At 38.8% G+C, this 21,522-nt stretch overlaps 1 protein-coding gene across 7 annotated transcripts in view; it reads right to left on the reverse strand.

Moving 5' to 3' along the window:
• The window catches only part of TENM1 (teneurin transmembrane protein 1), an 867,710-nt gene that overhangs the window by 142,160 nt on the left and 704,028 nt on the right, over positions 1–21,522 (reverse strand). For all 7 annotated transcript variants that reach the window (XM_051827786.2, XM_051827790.2, XM_051827788.2 and 4 more), the window contains 3 exons: positions 17,739–17,858; positions 11,950–12,211; positions 9,351–9,618 (listed from right to left, as the gene is read on the reverse strand). In XM_051827786.2, the coding sequence (XP_051683746.1) occupies positions 9,351–9,618; positions 11,950–12,211; positions 17,739–17,858 (650 nt within the window). The remainder of the gene's footprint in view (positions 1–9,350; positions 9,619–11,949; positions 12,212–17,738; positions 17,859–21,522) is intronic.

A 21,522-nucleotide genomic window follows, 5' to 3' on the forward strand; every position in this document is an offset into this window, starting at 1 on the left:
GATTCTTTCCCGGTTTTCCCTCTTCCAGGCCAGCTCTCTGCTGTGGCCCGGGAGTGCAGTGGAGGATGGCCCAAGTGCTTGGGCCCTGCACCCCATGGGAGACCAGGATAAGTACCTGGCTCCTGCCATCGGATCAGCGCAGTGCGCCCACCACGGCGGCCATTGGAGGGTGAACCAACGGCAAAAAGGAAGACCTTTCTCTCTGTCTCTCTCTCTCACTGTCCACTCTGCCTGTCAAAAAAAATGTGATTGATCAAAAGGGATGCAATACTGTAATGCAAAGAAAGATATTGCTATTTAATGATTCAGAAACCTTCACTGAGCTGCTCTCCGTGGCAGGCAGGTGATGCTAAGCACTAGGGATACTGTGGATTTATATAGGACAGGTTATTTGGTCATGTGACAGAGATCATACCCAGAAGAATTAATTACCCATGGCTTCCTTAGAAACTACCACAAAATAATATCGCCTTACATAATAATTCAATATATTTTCCATGTATTAATTAATTTTAAGACTGACAAAAACCCATGATGAAGATGTATTTACTCCAGTCTGATAGATGAGATCACAGAGAAGTCCAAGGTCATTTGGCTAGTAAATGGCAGAACCAGAGCTCAAACCCAGGGATCCAGAGGCAGAAGTTTTTGGCTACTATGCTAGATTACAGCTATTAAGGAGAAACCCACAATTCAGAGGTGTGAGATAAATAACTTCTTATTTGATCAGAATTCAAAATATCAGGATTCGAAGCTAGAGATAGCCTTGGAGTAGAAGTAGCATATAACCTGGCCAGCCAAAACAGCACCCAGTTATGTTATTGTCTGGATATATTTATCATAACAGCATCTTCTTTTACTATCAAAATATGTTTTTAAATAAAAGATTTATTTATTTATTTATAAGACAGTGACAGAGACAGTGGGGGAGAGGGAGAGGGAGAGGGAGAGGGAGAGGGAGAGGGAGAGGGAGAGGGAGAGGGAGAGGGAGAGGGAGGGAGATTGTCTATCTGTTGGTTCACTTCCCAAATGGCTACAACAGCCAGCTCTGAGCCAGGCTGAAACCAGGAGCCAGCAACCCCATACTGGTCCTCTATGTGAGTGGCAGGGGCCTAATCACTTGAGCTATCTTCCTAGATGCATTAACAGGGCACTGGATCAGAAACAGAATGACTGGGACTTATAATACTCTGATATGGGATGGTGGTATCTGAAACAGTAGTTTAATCTGCTGTGCCACTATGCCAGTTGACTTAGAAAATAAGTCACGTGGTTTGATAAAATCATTTAAGTTTTTGGTTCTTGGCTCTGTCTTACCACTGGCTTTCAAATGTTAATGCCTGAGTCATCAGAAACACAATTTGTAAACTGTGACTCAGCATATACATAAGGAGATGCACATGTGCACACATACGTGTACACGTGACAGAAACAAAAATTTCAGACAGTATTCTTCTGATAGCATCACATTCTGATATTTTCTATTTCGTTCTGTTCTGTTCAATTTTCCTATTCCATTCCATTCCATTTTATTCCATTTTGCAAAAGTTCTGGTTGACTCACCAAATGGATTTTACAATCTTCTGATGAGTATGGCCAGCAGCTTGAAATGAGCACAGGAGGCCGGCACTGTGGCACAGCGGGTTAACATCCTGGCCTGAAGCGCTGCCACCCTGTATGGGTGCCGGTTCGAGACCCGGCTGCTCCACTTCCAATCCAGCTCTCTGCTGTGGCCTGAGAAAACAGTAGAAGATGGCCCAAATCCTTGGGCCCCTGCACCCACGTGGGAGACCCAGAAGAAGCTCCTGGCTCCTGGCTTTGGACTGGCACAGCTGTGGCCATTGCGGCCAATTGGGGAGTGAACCAACGGATGGAAGACCTCTCTCTCTCTCTCTCCCTCCTCCTCTCTCTCTCTCTCTCTCTCTGCCTCTCCTCTCTCCGTGTAACTCTGACTTTCAAATAAATAAATAAATCTTAAAAAAAAAGAAATGAGCACAGACTACTTGTTTACCACAGTATTAGTTAGGGTCATTTAAAAACATTAATGGACACAGCACTTTCACTTTTGGAGGGCCTATCACATCTTATCAGGTATTGAAAAATGGACACAATCTATATTCTCACATAAAACATATTCCACATGTGTGAAATCTGAGTTGCAATTGACACACTGAGATGCTCCATGCTGCAGATACTTATTTAAACATTCATTAGCACTGACTTTCTGATTTTCTTTTCATATTTTGGTGCCAGTAAATAGGTTTCTCAGATCACAAACATTTTTTAGGTCTTTGAAAAACCCACATCCTTGGTACTGTGCCTATAAAGTTGAATGGATAAAAAAGCTCTGCTCTCAGTTAACGATTATGAATTCATGAGTGGAGAGAAGTGATGAAAGATGATCATCTCTGCTAGCTCCTCTGACAGAAAGCCACTGGGACGCTGAGTTGGGCACTCAGTAAGGTGGGTTGGTCATCTTAGTGGAGAGGCAGCAATGCGAGGCATACAGAACTCGTGACTGGGAGACCCAAACTGAAATCCCTGGTTTGTACAGGGTTTTAGGCAAATCACTTGCTCTTTCTGAACCTCAGTTTCCCCTCTGTAAACATAGGTTGTATTAATTCCTTCATGGTCTCCAAGCAGGTGTTGTAAGAATTAAAATGCGATAATATGCGTGAAAGTACTTTGCAAACTGTAAAGCACTACCGATTTATTATGAAAATGCTCAGCAGATGCTATTTTTGTGACTGCCCAGCCTGTTTAGGTTTTACTGAGAGGAGATTTATGAATACTAAAGCATCATTCTCAGGAACGTTTTGTGTGCACAAAGCAACTGTAGCTTAGCACCTATTACTATTAATGCCCCCCTGTTTCTAACACAATTTAGCCAGACTCCTACGTGTTGTGAACTTTTAGGAAGTCGAGTTCTCCCAGAAACATCATTCTTTCTTGCCAAACTACTGTACTAAATAATTATGCAATTGTTGTTGCCAATAAGCTTGAAGAAAAATAGATGGAATTGTTTATAGCAGTGCTACTAAAGGCGCGTGGCTGATTTCCTGAACTTCCAGGACTCCAAACTGCTGCAATTTAATTTAATTCAAATGAAGACCATGCAGAATACATTATTACATACTGATAATGTATGCAGACACAGGCGGACATAGGGAATTATTTTGACAAAATTCACATAATGGATGCAGATCAGAGCCCCCGAACAAGTCAGTTTGTCAAATTAAATAAGCCGTCTCTAGAATTTTAACACCATTGCGGACTTAACAATAATGATTTTTTTTACATTGTTTTGCAAGGAGAAGAGTTGGGAAAGAAACTAAATAAAATACAATGATTTCCAGACATTGCATCTTATTTAGAACTAGAGAATAAAGCATTAAGACCAAATGATTTCAAATGTTCACACCGAGTTTTTAGCAAGGGAGCCTTGTCTGTGTGGGAGCCTTGTCTGTGTATCAAACAATAAATCTTTAAGCTGGATGAACTAGTGATTGTGGCTTTTGTACTGGAATCCAGGGGGTGATTTTACTCTTCTACTTGATCAATATTGTACTTGGATTAATCAATATCATCAATTGCCATTGATACTTCTCCAAGGAAGGACTTCACAGATGCACTGTATGTAATTTATTTACTTTGGCATTATCCCTCCAGCGGCAAAGTCGTTTCATTACAAAAAAAAAAAAAATGGTAAGATACTCTAGGTTCCCAGGCATTCCTTTTCTCATTTTAGCTGTTTCTTCAACATTCTATTTTTCTTTTGTGAGATTCTAGCCCTTAGTGAGCACACCACTTCCCCACAGGTGAACCATGTAGGAAATAAGAGCCCTACATTTGAAACCAAGTCCTACATTTCAATTTAGATATTTATTCACCATCCCATCAAATTCAGCTTGTTGGAATCTGAACCCCTGTTTCTCTGCAACCCAGAAAAGGATGGGTCAGGGATTAATATTTAACTGGCATAAGAAGGAAGAACGGAGAGACAACTTTCTTTTAACCCAAATCCTTGCTATAAGTAGGACTGCATGGATGTCAGTCAAGGCTTGTATAAGTTTCCTATTGCTGATGTAACAAAGTGCCACAAACACAAGACAAATGGATCCTTTTAGAGTTAAGATCAGAAATCTCAAATGTGTTCCTCTGAGCAAAAATCAAGGTGTCAGCAGGGTTGAGTTCCTTCTAGAGATTCCAAGGGAAAATATATTTCTTTGCTTTTTCCAGTTTCTAGCAGTCACTCATATTCCTTGATTCATAGTTCTTTTCCCCCATCTTCAAAGGTAGCAATGCTGCATCTCCCTATGCCTTTCTTCCATAGTTATATCTTTCTATAATTCTGATGTCCCCCTCTGCCTCCTTCTTCCACTTTAAAGGATCCTTGTGATGACATTAGGCCCACCCAGAAAACCTAGGATAATTTCCAATCTCAAACCAGAAGCTGGCTAACAACTTGATTTTATCTGTTGCCTTAATTAATTTTTGGCAAGCCATATAACATAATCAAAAGTTCCAAGGATGGGCATTTTGTGGGGTGGCTATTATCCTGCCTACCAACTATCTATACTAGGATTTCTGAATCCAAAACAATTTGAAAAATATCACGTTTAGCAGTATTATTAATATCTGGTGCAAAATTTATTCTGTTCCTTCACTTAACAGTTATGTGATATGAAGTATAGCCAAGAGTACAAATAAATGTTTAATTAATTGTTTTTTAGATTCAATCATTGATATTAAGGTATCAGCTCAGTGATCATGTATATGATTCCTTTGTCTTCATCCATTCATCACTTGAACTATTTCTTGTCTACTGTGTTCTTAAGGGATTTAGAATCTATCGTCTTAGTGGATTTCCTAACTTCATTCTACCACCTGTTAAAACACTTTGCTTTGTCAGAAAATTCTCTTAGATTGAGATGAAGACTAGGTAATAAATAAAATCCCTTCAACCCCCAGAAAACCATGATTATTAAGTTATCAGGGACATCTTCTACAAGGTAAATAATCCATACTCCACCCTAGATACTACACAAGCAATTTTTGGGCTGTTTTCCTTGGGATCCTTGCCAGTTTTCTTTCTCCATTCTAAGAAATGTGGCCCTCAAGTGCAGAGAGCAACATCTTTTTCTCTCTCCCACTTTGGGTCCATTGTCTCCTGCTGCTTTTATCATTGTTATTAGGATTAAGATGGAATAAGCAGCATATATTCTAGCATTTTTCTTAAAGTCATTTTATAGGGAGAATGTCTGAGTTTTAACCAAGAACAAAATTATAGAAATAGGAAATACTCTCACGGGCATTCCATGCCTGAAATACTCTCTAAATGCCCATGAGAGTATTTCAGGCATGGAAAGCCAAGACACTCTGGGGGAAAAAAAAACCTAAATGAAAGATCTCTGCGAGTGAGATCCCAGTGGAAAGAATGGGTCATCAAAGAAGGAGGTACCTTTCTCTGAAGGGAGGAGAGAACTTCCACTTTGACCATGGCCTTGTCTAAATATGATCAGAGTCAGTGAACTCAGGGGGCTTCCATAGCCTTGGCAGCTCATGACAAGAGCCTAGGGTGATTACTGATGCCATAAACAAGAGTGTCAATTTGTTAAGTCAACAACAGGAGTCACTGTGCACTTACTCCTCACGTAGGATCTCTGTCCTTAGTGTGCTGTACATTGAGATTTAATGCTATAACTAGTACTCAAACAGTATTTTTCACTTTATGTTTCTGTGTGGGAGCAAACTGTTGAAATCTTTACTTAATGTATGCTAAACTGATCTTCTGTATATAAAGAGAATAGAAAATGAATCTTGATGTGAATGGAAGGGGAGAGGGAGTGGATAAGGGGAGGGTTGCGGGTGGGAGGGACGTTATGGGGGGAAGCCATTGTAATCCATATTCTGTACTTTGGAAATTTATATTCATTAAATAAAATTAAAAAAAAAGAAATAGGAAATAAACCTATACCCATAAGAAAACAATAGGAATGGAGGTTTTGTCACTGGGGTCCATACTAGGAAGTTTCTTCTAATATTTGTAGTTTACTTGTTTACTCAATTACCCATTGGCATATTTGAAACTAAGTCACTGATGGTGTTTAACTCAAACAAGGAGGAATGTTTTAAAAATCTTTAGCAATGGAGACATTTAAAAGGCAGAGATAAAATATATCTCATGCCATGTATAGACTAAGGTTGATAAAATGGTACAAATGCCATGGGAAACAGTTTGGTTGTTCCTCAGTAAGTTAAACATAAAGTTAGCATATGACAGAGATGGGAGATCTCTGTCTTTGTGCCTCTTTGCCTTTTGAATACATAAAAATAAATATTTTAAATGGAGAATGAGTAGCATGGATCGCCTGCCTGTTAGACCCACAGCCCTCTTCATAGAGAAGCTGAGGCAACAACCACCTTTACAGGCTCCAGGCTTTCTATCATGTGATCCTGATACTCTGGCACAGCCCAGTTGAAAATAAAAATACCAGCAACCCATATTTGTTGAATGCTTACTATGTGCCAAACACTTTATATTACTTGCCTCCTGTAATTGTCATGTCATTACAACCTTACGTGTAACATAATCTTTATGGAATCCATTTTATAGACAGAGAAACTGTGGTACTTGCAGATGAAGTAAATTACCCAATGTCACAGAGCTAGCATGTGGAGAAGGGATGATTTGAATCTAGGGAGGGTGTCTGGCTCCAGAGTTATGTTCTCTTCATCACTATGCTCACTGGACACTCTCTTTCCAACAGGAATAGGAATGTGATATACAGAGTAATCTAGCAGGCTTAAGTCGGTAAAGAGCTGAGAGAAAATGTCAGCAGTTTGTATGGCAGAGGAAGAGATGAACCCAATCATAAAGATGATCACATCAGCACTGTGACCAGTAGTGGACTCTTGCTGCAAAGAGGACAACCAGGGTCGGCACCGCGGCTCACTAGGCTAATCCTCCGCCTTGCAGCGCCGGCACACCGGGTTCTAGTCCTGGTCGGGGCGCCGGATTCTGTCCCGGTTGCCCCTCTTCCAGGCCAGCTCTCTGCTGTGGCCAGGGAGTGCACTGGAGGATGGCCCAAGTGCTTGGGCCCTGCACCCCATGGGAGACCAGGAGAAGCACCTGGCTCCTGTCATCGGATCAGCACGGTGCTCCAGCCGCAGCGCGCCAGCCACGGTGGCCATTGGAGGGTGAACCAACAGCAAAAGGAAGACCTTTCTCTCTGTCTCTCTCTCTCTCACTGTCCACTCTGCCTGTCAAAAAAAAAAAAAAAAAAAAAAAAGAGGACAACCAGGACTTCTGCTGAGTTGACAGAGCACATGCCGGCCTTCTAGAACGACAATTTGTCCTGCACAAGCCTGTGAGGCTCTGTTGCTCTTTATTGTTTATTGTTCCCGCATTATAAGGAAGTCTAACAGAGATAAGTTAATCATGTAAATATATATGCAGGTCACTTGGGCAAAGAAGGGTTACAAGTTTTTTTTTTTTTAATTTTTATTTTCACCCTCTGGCAAAAAAAGAGAGGAACTAAAAACACTGTTGTCTAGGAAATAAAGGAGGTTTTCACAAAATGCATGGAAATGCAGATTATGAAAGAGCTATGTATAGATTTTAAATTTATTTATTTGTTTATTTGAGAGATAGAGTTACAGACAGAGGACAGACAGAGAGAACAGTTTTCCATCCACTGTTTCACTCCCCAAATGGCCACAACAACCAGAGCTGGGCTGATCTGAAGTCAGGAGCCAGGGGCTTCTTCCGGGTATCCCACTTGAGTGAAGGGGCCCAAGGACTTGGATGTCATCTACTGCTTTCCCAGGGCATAGCAGAGAGCTGGATCGAAAGTGGAGCATCCGGGACTTGAACCGGTGCCCATATGAGATTCTGGCTCTGCAGGCAGAAGCTTAGCCTACCATGCCATAGCACCAGCCCCTCAATTTTTTTCATCCAAATAAAGTTGTCTTTTCATTCCATTTTGCCACAAGCTTAAAATTCCCTCATATAGGTCAGTTATATAGGAGTTGTACCATGAAAGACACTTCTAAGGCAGGACACGAAATTGTCTCCTCTGGAGAGCTTTACAATAGATTTATCATCTGTCTGAGGGTGGGTTCCATGAGACACTGCTCGAAGGCACAAGGATCAATGGCTCCCATCTGCAGGCCCACAGACCTTGATGAAATTTTCACTGACTTCTGCAGTCTGATCATCTTTCTGTCTCTGTGGGGTAGGGTAACACTGCTTACTGTGATTTGTTAGGACAGTTCTGCTTCTGTTTTTTGGTGTTAAGGCATCCTTCCTTCATGAAAATATGGCAGTGGTAGGAAACAATAAATTGTGGTCAAGTTCGTTTTTCTTTTTAAAATAGTTTTATGGAAGCAGGTGTTTAGCCTAGTGATTAAGACACTGGTTAGGATGCCTGGGACCCATATCAGAGTACCTGGTTTTGATTCCCAGTTGCAGCTCCCGGCTGCAGCTTCCTGCTAATGCAGACCTTGGGAGGCAATGATGATGGCTCAAGTGACAGGGTTCTTATCACCCAAGCGGGAGACCTGGATTGAGTGCTGACTCCTAGTTTTGGCCCCTCCTCCTAGCTGCTGCAGGCATCTGGGGGAGTCAACCAGGAGATGGGAGCTATCTAGCTATCTATTCCTTTCTTTCTCTACATTTCAGATAAACAAACAAACAAACAAATATTCTTACTTGGCCAAAACAAACAAACAAACAAACAAACTAGGAAACTTCCAGACTTGTTCTTTTTTAAAAATGCCATTTGTTCAAGAAAATAAAATATCTGAAAACCACATGCCTAAAGCATCTCATAAGGTCCCTGTTATCTGTAAGATTTTAGGCTTTAAAGTTTTGAGATTCAGAAAATTCAGGAATAGGAAGGCAGGATGATTTTTTTATTTAACCTACGAAAGTAACAAGTTAATGGAGTCTAACCATCTTAGATATAAAAGATAATAATTGAAGTTATATTTTTTTAGTTTCTAAGTGGAAATGACAGTCTAAATGTCAAACCCAACAACATGGCCTAAAGAATGCCACGCCAAAGGTCACAGTTAGAAGGCAACATTCAGCTCTGGAGACAAAGTCAGACCCCACGTGATTCCACTGGTCTACAGCCATCATGGAAGGAGAGCTAAAATCATCCTGAAGCAGAAACATATGAAAAGGGAACTCTAAACATGTCCAAAGGGAGTGTTTAAATGAAAAATTACCTTAGATCTTTTAGAAAAAAAATCAATAGTTAGTGCAAACTCAAAATAATATGCACCTAGTATTTTCTGTTTTGTGAGCATAATATTGTTATTTTTATGGAATTAGTTCAACATACCTAAAGCCTCTGCCAAGCCCCAAACCTTCTGTCCATAGATGTCGGTCTTGTTCCAGGCAAATGTGTAGACAAGATTAATTGCAGCAGGAAACCACTTCTGTGTGAGTCGACCTTCCACAGCTACTGTGAGGTGCACTTTTATCATCCCTACAGGAATCGTTGAATGTGTCAGAAGAATCCGAAGCAGGGTTTTATACCCAGGGGTGCGGCTGCTCAGGTAACTTAGCTTTACAAAGCTGGAAGGAATGGGGATTTCCTCTTGTACAACCTGAAAGAAATTAAAAAAAGCCACATTGGCTCTTTTCAATGGTCACTGGTAGATGATGATATTGCGTTGTCTTAGAAACACACCAATGGAGAAAACCTAAAGGGATTTATGGATGTCACGGCATTTGTTCCTGAATCTTTGTGAGATTGTGTGACTATACATTTCAAGTTTTGCACCAGGCTTGCACTTGGACAAGACATTCAGTCAACTCTAAGGCTTGTTCTCATTTTTCCCTTGCCAGGAAAGATTGCATAAAGAACAGTTTCAGTTTTTCCATAGAGCCCTGCAAATTGCTTAGTAGGAGTTGGCAAGATCACACTGCTGAATGTCAAGCAATTCAGGGCTAGGGATGCTGTTCAGGGGTCTTTTTCTTATATATACATACACAAAATCTTGTTTGGTGCTAAGTCATATATCACAAAGCCATTGCTCTAATTCTTATTCAGGTTAGGCTTCCTGAGAAGAAGGGCTCCAGAAGCAGGCCCAGCAAGTGATATTTTATGACAAAGATTATGGTTTCCCTAGAATTAATCTTTACTGATGCCATCAAATTCATTTTCTTTGGAGCTTTGGAATGACCTCGAGGCCAAATTTTTAATCAGGTTTTTCTTATATATTTCTCTGTGCCTGGGTATACCAAAGGTTGGGAACAGGTTTCTCCAGGTTGGCACCTGTGACTGAAAAGCAAATAACTCCCATTAATTCCTGTGTAAATTTTATACTAAATGTTGATCTTAGAGTGAAAATATCACTTGGCTTATTTAATTAATTGCTATTACTTTTTTGCTTGTTTCCAAAGAAATCATCAAATAACCAAAAGTGGTAACTAAAACTGAATCTTGTTTTCCATGGCTTTCATCCTTCAAGACACATCTGAAGAAAAACCCTATCCTATTTAACATATTTAAGTTGACATGAATACTGTGAATAGATTTGGGCTCTCATTCATTTTTTATTTCAGAACTTTGTTTCTTCTTACTTTCCCAAACCTGGGCAGAAACTGATCAACAAAAGTGATTGTTAAATACATAGAATGTCATACTGTCCAGGACTTTTGGTCATTCTCCTACATCTGAGGACCAAATCCCTCTTGTGTATTCCATGCCCGTTTTTTTCTCTTTATTTTCCTTTGATAGCACAGTTGTCTATTGGCTATCTTCTCAGATGGTGGAAGAAGTACAGTAGTGAATGATAGCATGACACTTACCACCTTAGTATTTCATTTTCCTAAGGAAACATGCAATCTAAAATAAGGTTGAAAATGTTGGTACTGAAAGAAGACCTGTACTTCCTCATGGTATCTATGGAGGAGCGGTGTACCAATTCAAAGTACTTATTAAATGCTGTGCTGTTTTTCCTCCTTTATAAGGAATAGCAGTGGGAAGAACAAGAGGGGCACCTCATTGGATGCCTTTCCTGTAGAGCACTTTGAGTGTTTTGTGGGAGCTTCTCCTAAGTGGTATCGTCTAGACACTGCTAATAGCTGGTAGGGATGTTGAGATAGAGGAAAAATCAATTTGATCTTGGAGTATCCATTTACCTTTCTTTGAGAATACTTCTTTATTTCTGAATCTTTAGAAATGAGTCCATTTTGGTGGCTTCCACATTTAGCCATGATTAAAATGTTTCCATATATTTTTTTAAAAAAATGTTTCTATAATGTGGTAAGAGAATTTCAGTGTGGCTGTCTGAATGACTTAATACTGAAATGACAATATTGAATGCTCACTAAAGAAGAATTCTCTGGGATACTAAAATATAAACGTTCACAAATGTCTTCTCCTACCTATAAAAGCTTGAATACTCAGAAGTAAAGGTTTATTTAAAAAAAAAAAAAACCCACAGGCTTAAAAATCACTTTACTAAACACAGCTAAACAAGAAGAGTAGTCATGACTTTTAAGAACAGTAACAATAAATGTAAGCTAGACAAAGGGAGAAAACTAGATTTCTTAAGGAGCTTTAATTTCAGAACCACAAATAGTCCAAGCTTATTGGTTATACTGTTACCACCATTAAGCCAGGTAGATTTGTACAGTGTGGTGTCTATTAAGTCAAGGTTTGGGGTTTAGTTTTCATGACAGCTAGTTCATCTTGCTATTCCATGGCCACACAAAGAATGCCTTAATGCCCTGGCAACAGAATGCCCAATGCCACTCTCCCTGGACAGGTCCAGAGAGACTGCATTTGAAGGCCTCTCTCCACAGATAAAAGGCAGTATATTATAGAGCTGGTAGGAATAACAGGAAAAGAAACGTAGCCACTATAAACTGTTGACGACCCTGTGGTACTATCATTTTTTTTGTTGTTGTTTTAAGGCCAATATACTCACCTGCAGCTCAGGAACAATAGTTCCCCTCTCTGGACAGGATCCTCCAAATGATGTGAGTGGTGAAGGAAGCACAATAGGGTTTGGGCTGATAAAGTTGGAGATATCACAAGATGGTGGGTCTGATACAACTCTCTGCATGGTTACTTTCTCCACCACAACAAACTGATTCCAAGGCAACCAGAGTGTCCTCCTCTCAGGTAGGAAGGGTGACCGGTCAAAGATTAAGATGACAGAGATACCGCCGATAGCTACAAGGTCAAAGCTGAAATGGAAAAAAAATGAGTTTCAACCAAATGAACAACCAAAGTAAAATTAAAGTTAAAAAATTGGATTAATTTCAGTGTCCTTTTTTTTTTCTTTCAGGACTCAGCTATACACATTTGTATTCTCTATTTTGTAAATTCCCTCTAGCTAAATATTCATTCCATAGATAACTTCTTTTCACTATCTGGTACACTACCAAAAAGAAATTCCATACTACTAGTTGATATCCACCAGAAATTTGTAAACCAATTTTAACACTCTTAAAATCACTGCATGGGTTGCTGGACAACCCAGTCTGACATTGCTATTTCCTCTTGTGTTAAAGATGAGCATTTAACATTCAGCACCATCTTGTATATAATGCATTATTCATCCTCAAAAAAATTCCTATAGTGTAACATAAGAAAAGTAAGGGGACAAAAGGTTAAATATCTTGCTCAAGGTCACAAACATAGTATTAGAAGCAAGATGGTGTCTTTGAGATGGCATTTGGAGAAGGATACCAGCAGAGGAAATTTGTTCCATGGAATTTGGTTGAACCATGTCATGCTGAAACCCTCCACATTGACTACCATTATGGGCTCCCTGTTAGATTTGAATGCTAGATTTATAAATTTAGAGTTCATTCCAGAATGTTTCTTGCTTTGTTTTTTGGACAGCCTGTAATGGGCCCTGCCCAACTCTACCTACAATTCCTCCTATATCTCTGACCACAGCAAGGCTATCTCACATAAGCCAACTCTGTCCACTCCCACATGTGGCCTTTACCAAGACTGTTGCATTGGAGCGGAACAGACTCAGATTTCAGTTCATTCTGCACTAGGTGATTCTACCTTATTTCTCTTTTAACTATAATGACATTCTTTGAGATGATGTACTTGAGAGCATTTGAAAAGCATGAAATACTATTTAGATATAAGATAATGATAAATTATTATCATTAGATCTTAAAAATGGATGAAGGGCAATATGATGATCTTAATATTCAAAGCAACTTAAATCCACAGGAGAGAGATGTAAGCAATTTTGTACATTGAAAAAGATATTTCAGTAAAACATGTTTTCAATGATAAGAAGCCCTGATAGGGAATCAGACTTAATTATGGACATCTCATCACACCCTTTATATGATATTTATGATATTTAGTTTAATAATTCCAATTGTGTCTTGCTGCAGAGATCTTCCAAATAAAGAAAAATGGATAGTAGCAAAAGATGGATAATACAGTATTTTTTATGGCTGCTTTTCAGTGAGGTAGCTATAACATTAAGGCAGTTTCCAAAAAGAGGATTTCAAGAACTGCATTAACTATAGAAAATAATCTAGGTTTGCACTAAAAAAAACCCGCAAACAGCTTATGGTTTAAGACAGAGAGGCTGAATTCATGATAATATCGGAGCAGTTTAAGGCAAGAGTAGTTGTGAAAATCCAACATTACTTGTCAAGAAACCTTCCCTCTAGTTCACTTTCTATGTTGATTTAACTCTATGCCCTTGGGCAAGTTTATTTGCTTCACACAAACCTTGACTCTTGACTCCTTAAAAGTGAAGTGCTTATCTATTTAAAAACAATAAAGCAAACACAAACACAAAAATGAAAAAAACCTATCCAAACAAAAACATATGTAGCTAGGAATTTTTTCATACTGCTAGCAAGATTGAGCAGGCATCTTGTTTTGTGGAAAGAATATTGGTTTGGCTTCACGCATATGTGTGTTCTAATCTCAGCTCTACCATGCTAACTTTGTGTTTCTGAGCTAGTTATTTGAACTCCATAAGCTGCAGTTGTCTCATTGATAAAATGAGGCCAATATCATCAATGCAAAATGCTTATCTCTGACTTCCTTTCTTTATAAATGAACCAACTTTTGCTTTGAGGGGACTCAGACAGAGCCTCTCTTCATCTTCTAGCCTTTAGAACAAAGCTATTGAGACTCTTAACACTGCTCATTTAAGAAAGTCATTATCATTTCACCTATTGTGCTTATTAGCCAAACTATTTTAAGTAGTTTTCTTTCAACACTTACTAAGTATCAGTTATATGAGGGACCCTCAGAACATTCATGGAAATGTATATTATGAAAAAACTATGTATAGATTTTGAAAATCTGCTGCACTAAAATAAACTTATCTTTATTTCCATTTTCCACGAACTTTCTGAAATTCCCTCTTATATCTAAGTTAAAGGTGTTAAATCATAGATAATAAGAGCCAGGCTACTTGGGCTAAAATATTGAGCTCTACCTAGAAGAACTGTATTAATCTAGATAATGTTTGTCATCTACCAAATGAGGATAATGATAATAATGATTACCAATAGCATAGAGTCTTCGTGATGATAAAATTAGGATGACATTAATAAAAAGTGTTTGACAGAGTAGACATTCATAAGTATTTGTTTCTCCTTCAGAATTGTTTATTTTATTTTCTGTTATGCTGGCCCTTTTCTATCTGAAAATCAAACTTCAGACTTTATAAAAAACTATTTGAGAGGGAGAGAGAGATATAAAGACACAGAGACAGAGACAGAGACAGAGACAGTTAGATGAGGGTGGGGTGATCTTCCATCTGCTAGTCACTCTCCAAATGTCTGCAATGGCCAGGGCTGGGCTGGGGTCAAAATCAGGAGTCAGGAATATAATACAGTTCTCCCTGCAGGTGGGAGGAACAGAATTAATTATGTGGGCCATCACTTCTGTGTCTCAGAGTCTGCACTGGCAGGAAACTGGAGTTCGGAGCCAGAGCTGGGAACTGAACTCAGACACTCCAGTGGGACTCGAGGGTCTTAACCACTAGGCAAATGCCTCCTCCCGCTAGACTTAAAAAGGACTCAGCAGTCCATCACAGCCTTCTACTTTATACACAAGACTTTTGTCCCACATTCTGGGCCTTTGTTCTCAAGATAAAGTTGTCAATGAACTTTTTTAAGTGGTTGACAATGGAGTTAAATAGTTGTACAACCCACATAACATATTTGCCTTTAATATAGACTTTGAGAGCATTAATAGGTTAATCCAAAGCAGTGATACCATTGATGAGCATTACAAACACTGCTGTAGACTGGAGAGTTGACATTTGGAGACAGAGGACCCTCTTAACATCTTGCATACCACATTCTGTCTACTAAGCTAGCTAAATACTAACCTCAGCCTTTTCATACTCCTTTACTCTCAGGCATGTTTTCCTTATGATTTTCTACTTTTGAAATATACTTACTCAATCTGAGGTAGCAACAAGCTGAAACATATAAATGTCAACTCTCATCACATTGTCACTTTATGTCCAAGAAATAACAGGGGGACAGTCTGGTTGGCATTTGGGGTACATATTTTGAATACTTACAAAGTCTTTGGAGCCTGAGGGAGACTTATTGCCAGAGGGGACTCTGGCTATTATCTGTCACCTATATAAACCTAGTTCTCACAGACGGCTCGGGAGAAGAAGGTCTTGGTATTCTACTTAAAACCAAAAATGTGAAAATGACAACAAATGTTCTCTGTAAACTGGAGGCAGAAATTTTTAGATATTTTAGGCATAATGACTCTATTAGATTCTTTTTGTGAATAACAGATAATTCACTTAATCCTTTGCATGCAAACTAAAACAAAAACAAAAGAAACAGAGGGCCCAGCAGGTCTCCATGAGAAGTCAAATGTCTCAGAAGGCATCTTTATTTAAGGAAATAGCCCATTTCTCTGGAGCTGGCGTTGTGGTGTAGCAGGTTAAGCTGTTACCTATGATGCCAGCATCCCCTATGAGCACCAGTTCGAGTCCCTGCTCCAATTATGATTGAGCTCCTTGCTACTAATGTACCTGGGAAGGTAGCAGAAGATGGCCCAAGTACTTTGGTCCCTGACTCCCATGTTGGATACCTGGATAGAGTTCCAAGTTCCTGGCTTCAGATGGGTCCTCCCTAGCCATCTGGGGGAGTGAATCATCAAATGAAAGATCTCTCTCTCTTTCTCCCTCCCGCCCTCTCTCTTTCCCTTTCTCCCTCTCTCTCCCTGCCTCCCAAAAAAGAACATAAATCTTTAACAAAAAATAAACAATCCATTTCTCACATTTCTCAATTTATAGCACGTGGTTGAAGATACTGGCAAGGGTGAGGCTAGTTTTGTGTGCCAGTTACTAGTGACTGAACTACCTAAATTCTATCATTCAGTTTTATTGGGAGAAAAGTCCAATAATAGAATATTTGAAAGGAAATATATATCACCATGTAGTCTGCATATATTCTGCTATAAAAGAAATTCTGTGTTATAATAATGAATAGATGGCTAGCTAGTAATTAGCAATATAACATGTAGGTAATTCATATAGTTTACTGAAGTCCTTAAAAACAGTCTGTTTTCTTAAGTAGGTTAAAATTCTTCCTTATCTTTTTAAACTAATTTTTATAAGCACTTTCTTGACAGGCAGTTGAAAAAATAATTTCAGCACAGCCCAAGTCAAACAATTAACATTTCTCAAGTGGTTAGGACTAATAAGGTTTGATTGTAGGTTCTTGAAATCAGATGGTCTCTCACACTGTGCTAAATCTCCAAGTCAACAGGTCTCTTTGTAAGCATTGAAGTAGCTTGTTATAAGTAGGATATTTTAAGGATAGCCACCTGGAGACTAGAGCGCCTCAAGGCCATTATTACAGTGTTTCTGAGAGTCATAAATAGGTACCTTTAAGCTGGACATGTGGGCCTATTGACTCAAATATTCTGAACAAATGTCTATCTAAATGACAGCAATAAAAATGTCCTCTGTGTGTGTGTGTGTGAGAGAGAGAGAGAGAGAGAGAGAGAGAGAGAGATAGAAAGAGAGAGAGGGAGAGAGGGAGAGAGAGGGAGAGAGAGGGAGAGAGAGGGAGAGAGAGGGAGAGGGAGGGAGAGGGAGGGAGAGGGAGGGAGAGGGAGCGAGGGAGAGAGCAAATGCTTTTCCAGGATGAAAAGGTTTTACTTAGACATGTTGCTTCTCAGGTTCCAGAGAACCTTGACAATCCCTTAGAGAGCAACCTGGTAGTTGGTGCTTAAGGTTAAAGCCCTATAGTTATATAGGCTGGCCATGTCTGTCAATCATTTGTAGTCACTAGCCAGATAGGCAGCCTAGAAAGGACATATAAAATGAAAAATTTTAAGAGGTTTTCTTGGAAGAAATCTTTTGTATACATTCATTTCTGAAATATCTTGGGGCTGCTGTGGAAGAATAGCCTACGTGTTCTGTGTTTCCCTATTTATTGCCAGAATCATCTTACTGAACTTTGAAGTTGGATTTATAAATGGAATTAGATGAAGGATAGAAAACTTCCCACATGGTCAGGGTTTCAAGAAGACATGATAGTAATATTGAAAGGGTAGAAGAGAAATTTGGCTTGATTCAGATGATGAATAGGGGAAATATATATCATCAATATCTTTTCCATTTACAGCTGGATGGAAGATAGGTTTACTATCACTCTGTCATCCAAGCCCTGATTTTGTCCATGGCTAAAAGTCAGTATTTGGCCCCCTTAATGATCTGAAGCAACAGTGACATACCTTCCATCTTGTCGACTGATGGTAAACCCATAATCACTGTGGTGCAAGAAACTGACATTGACACCCACTAGAGGAGTTCCATCTACTGCCACCACTTGGCCTCGAATCACACAGGCACGCCTGCAACACAAAACCAAAGACAAATTTAAAAAAAGCATGTTGAAACTAAATTTTAGAAGTGAAGTTATAGAGACTTTGGAAAACACAAAGATAACAAAGAAAACAATTCAATTTACCAGTAATAACTATCAATAACATTTTGGAGGAGGGTATTTGTGTCTTTTTTACCCATTAAAATTCAATGATATGAGATAAAGTTCAGAATCCTGGACTTTTTTAAGTGAACAGTACAAGTATCAACACTATCTAGTAAAATTAGGAGCTCTTTACTACCCCATTTTGTTATCATATAATATACTCTTGAAATAGTTCTCCATAAATTTGCTAACCCACTCTCTATTTTAGGACATTCTTTTTTCTTAATTTTTTCTGCAACAAATTTTTTTTATCATTTTTTTGGGAAGGATATTTTTCTCTCATTAAAATTAATTACATTAGTTAATTCATAAATACAATGTAGACATGACTGAAGTCCCTGCTGACAACCCCTGTTTCACTTCCTGGTCCTGTCACTAGTGATAACAGTATCCAATTGCTGTGTGCATTTTATATACATTTACATACATAGATATGAACATTTTTAAGGCTCTTGATATCTACTGCCAATTTTTTTTTCTGGGAAAACAACCAACCAACCAACCAAACTTAGATGGGTGAACTTTTAAGTTAAAGTCTGCAAAAGAGATATATAATCCCTGATTACAGTATCCTATTTTTCTTTCCTACTTTAAATAAATCATGTCAGGACATTTTCCCTTTAAATAGATGAGTCTCATTCTTGCCAAAGAATGGGATTCCATTAAACTAGTCCCTTCATAGGGTTGTTTTCCAGGTTCATGTCCACAGCTTTCTGCTCTAGCCTGGCTGACAAACTCTAACAATTTCCAGGAGTGTGGCAGTAAAGAAGAGGTTCCTGGGATAAATCCCAAGCAAGAATTTTTCACAGGTACATTTTTATTTGGGCAGGGGTAGCTTTTTCACTACAGTCTAACCCTAATCTTGGCAGTCCTGAGCTCTTGGACATGGATTTTATAGTTAGAGCTTGCAGGGTTGTGGAAGGTTGAACAAGGTCAATGATTTTTCCTAGGGTCATCAATGTCATTTTTTTCACCAAGTAGGATTTTTTTTCACCAAGTAGGTTATCCAGAGAAGCTCAATGCTGGATTAAAAGTGGCCACGTTACTTGGACAAACATGGCTTCTAAGAGTACCTCTAATAATTCCACCCTGAGATATTACATTTTTCTAACAGAGTCGGCAAGGTGAGGCAAATGTTCAGACTGATGGTCACAAAGATCATTTGAGGTTATCATTTCTAGATAAGCAAAGGACAGTTACCACTAAAATTTTGTTTTATGTGTTTTAGCCAATAAATCTCACTACTAAATTCTGTTGCAATCAGAGGAATTGGTTATAAGTTATGTTAATATGACTTATCCTGCAATATTTTTCTCCAATACAAATTAAAAGGCATTAAGTATTACAAAATGGTGAGCTTGTATAATTGTTGATATTAGTGTTTGTGTGTATTCCGAGCCGTCAGACCAACATTTCTAGGTCTGTGACATAGATCAGTAGCTTTTTTGTTTCTAGCGAGTTGTCCATTTTATGAATTATGTAAATCATAGTTCAGTATGACATGCAAATGGCATATTGGCACTTGCATTGCCATGTCTGATTTTCCAAGCCTCTTTATAATTTTAAAATCCCATTTGTCATAATAGAGAAGACATTTGAAGTCACTGAGGTCTGGGTTTTGAACTAATCCTGACAGATCAGGTCCCAGATTCTAAGTCCAATGAAAAAAGAAGTGAATACTAAGAGGATGTCTCTGGTTTTATACAGTAACCTTTCAGAGGTCTTTACAAAGCAACATTTGACAAGGAGGGTATAGATTAAGCAGAAACAAGCTGAGAAAATCTCTGGCAAACTCTATAGGGATTGCAGCCAGAAGAGACTGTGTGTTACTGAGGTCAAAGCATTTAGAAATTAGTTAAACATTGTTTCCCGAGCATAAAATGTTGTTGGGGACGTGGCAGGGGTGAGTATTTGCAAACTTAGGAGCCTCCACCAGTCAACAAGGTGGCTTTTGCAACATTAATGTCGACCTAGGTGCTTGCTGATATCCTATGGGCAAGACAATCCCACTCTCCCTCATTTTATTTGCTCACATTAATCTAGATATTGTCTTTCCACAGCTGTACTAGGCTCAATTATTTTTGTTTTTATTTTGTCAAGCCTCGTTGGCATTATTTTCTCATATTTAATGGCAGACACAGACCTGTCTCTTCTTTTTGCTGCTCTTTTATTTTCTATATGGCTTATATTTATGAAGAATTCAGGCTGGTGAGTGAAAGTCTCATAAAAGTTATCATTATTCTGTGCATTTCCCTTGTATTCCCCACTTCCTTCATTCTGTATCTCATTCTGAGTAGACTTGTCTTTTGACTCTTCTCCTTATTATTCCTCATATTTTATGAAGCACACAGATTTGTGTGATAACGACTCATCAAAGTCATCATTATTCAAGACATTGTCTACTTGTTCTTCTCATTCATTTCACTCTTCATCATTCATAAATAATGTGCAGACTTGTCTCTCAACTCCCCTACTTTTTTATTCTTCATATTTTATGATCCACACCAACTTACAGCATATGATAAAGCCCCATAAAACTTACGATTCTACATTTATCAGTATTGAACTCTCTTTGTAATGTATTAGCCTTTAAATGTTCTAAGATTCCCTGTATCTTGCTGCATTTGCTCCCATTATTTACACACTCTGTGTCATCCATTTTTCACAAGAATAACTCGTAGCTCCTTTTATTCCTGGATTACCAGTACTTACTGTAATCTTTGACCAATATCAGTCATCCAGTGTCAGTATAAATTGTCTACATTTGGGGACAGTATTAAAGTATTCTTTTTAATTTTCAGTAATCTTGACTGACACTGCATGCAGAAACCCAGGGAAAAAAAATCTACATTGCAGGCAAACTCTCCAATTCAAAAAGAAAGCTCTTGAGCTTACTCACTTCCTTAGGCTATACCAGCTCCAAATGGCCCTTAGGGAGCCCTCATATATATTCTTGGTCAGCTCATTGTAGTGTGCCACTTTGTTCAGCTCAGCCACTAGTTTGTGCACTCCTGGCTACTAAACTAAATGTTTTCTTTAATTATGGATGGTAGTCTTATTTCTGCTTTGCTTTCCCTGATTCACACAGCCACTAAAATTATTTATATAACTTGTTCTGATGATGCTGCTCATAGGCAAATGATCCTATGTAAATCATCTTTTTCCAAGGTTAGATCCTAGCTGACTATGGATATATGTATGGTGAGGGCTGCCTTTAGGAGTACCACAATCCTCCTTTTTGTATCTTTCTTTATTCCCATTGTGGCATCTCCCTGTTTCCTCCCCTTGGCTTCTTCAAATCACCATCTATCTAAATCAGGCAGTCTTACTTGGCCTGTCACTGGCCTGTCTTGGAGAAGCATTTGTGTTCTTACATTTCTGCCACATCAAAACGACCCTCAACCTGAATTCTAGTCCTTCAAGGGCTTGTCTTTTTCGGAAAGTTTTTCCATTCAGTCATATATAGAACTCTTCAAAACCTTTTAAGCCAGACAGGTGAGAGAAGCTAGTGTTTAGACCGTCCTGAA

This window comes from Oryctolagus cuniculus, chromosome X (genome assembly GCF_964237555.1).
Source record: "Oryctolagus cuniculus chromosome X, mOryCun1.1, whole genome shotgun sequence".
Classification (NCBI taxonomy): Eukaryota; Metazoa; Chordata; class Mammalia; order Lagomorpha; family Leporidae; genus Oryctolagus; species Oryctolagus cuniculus.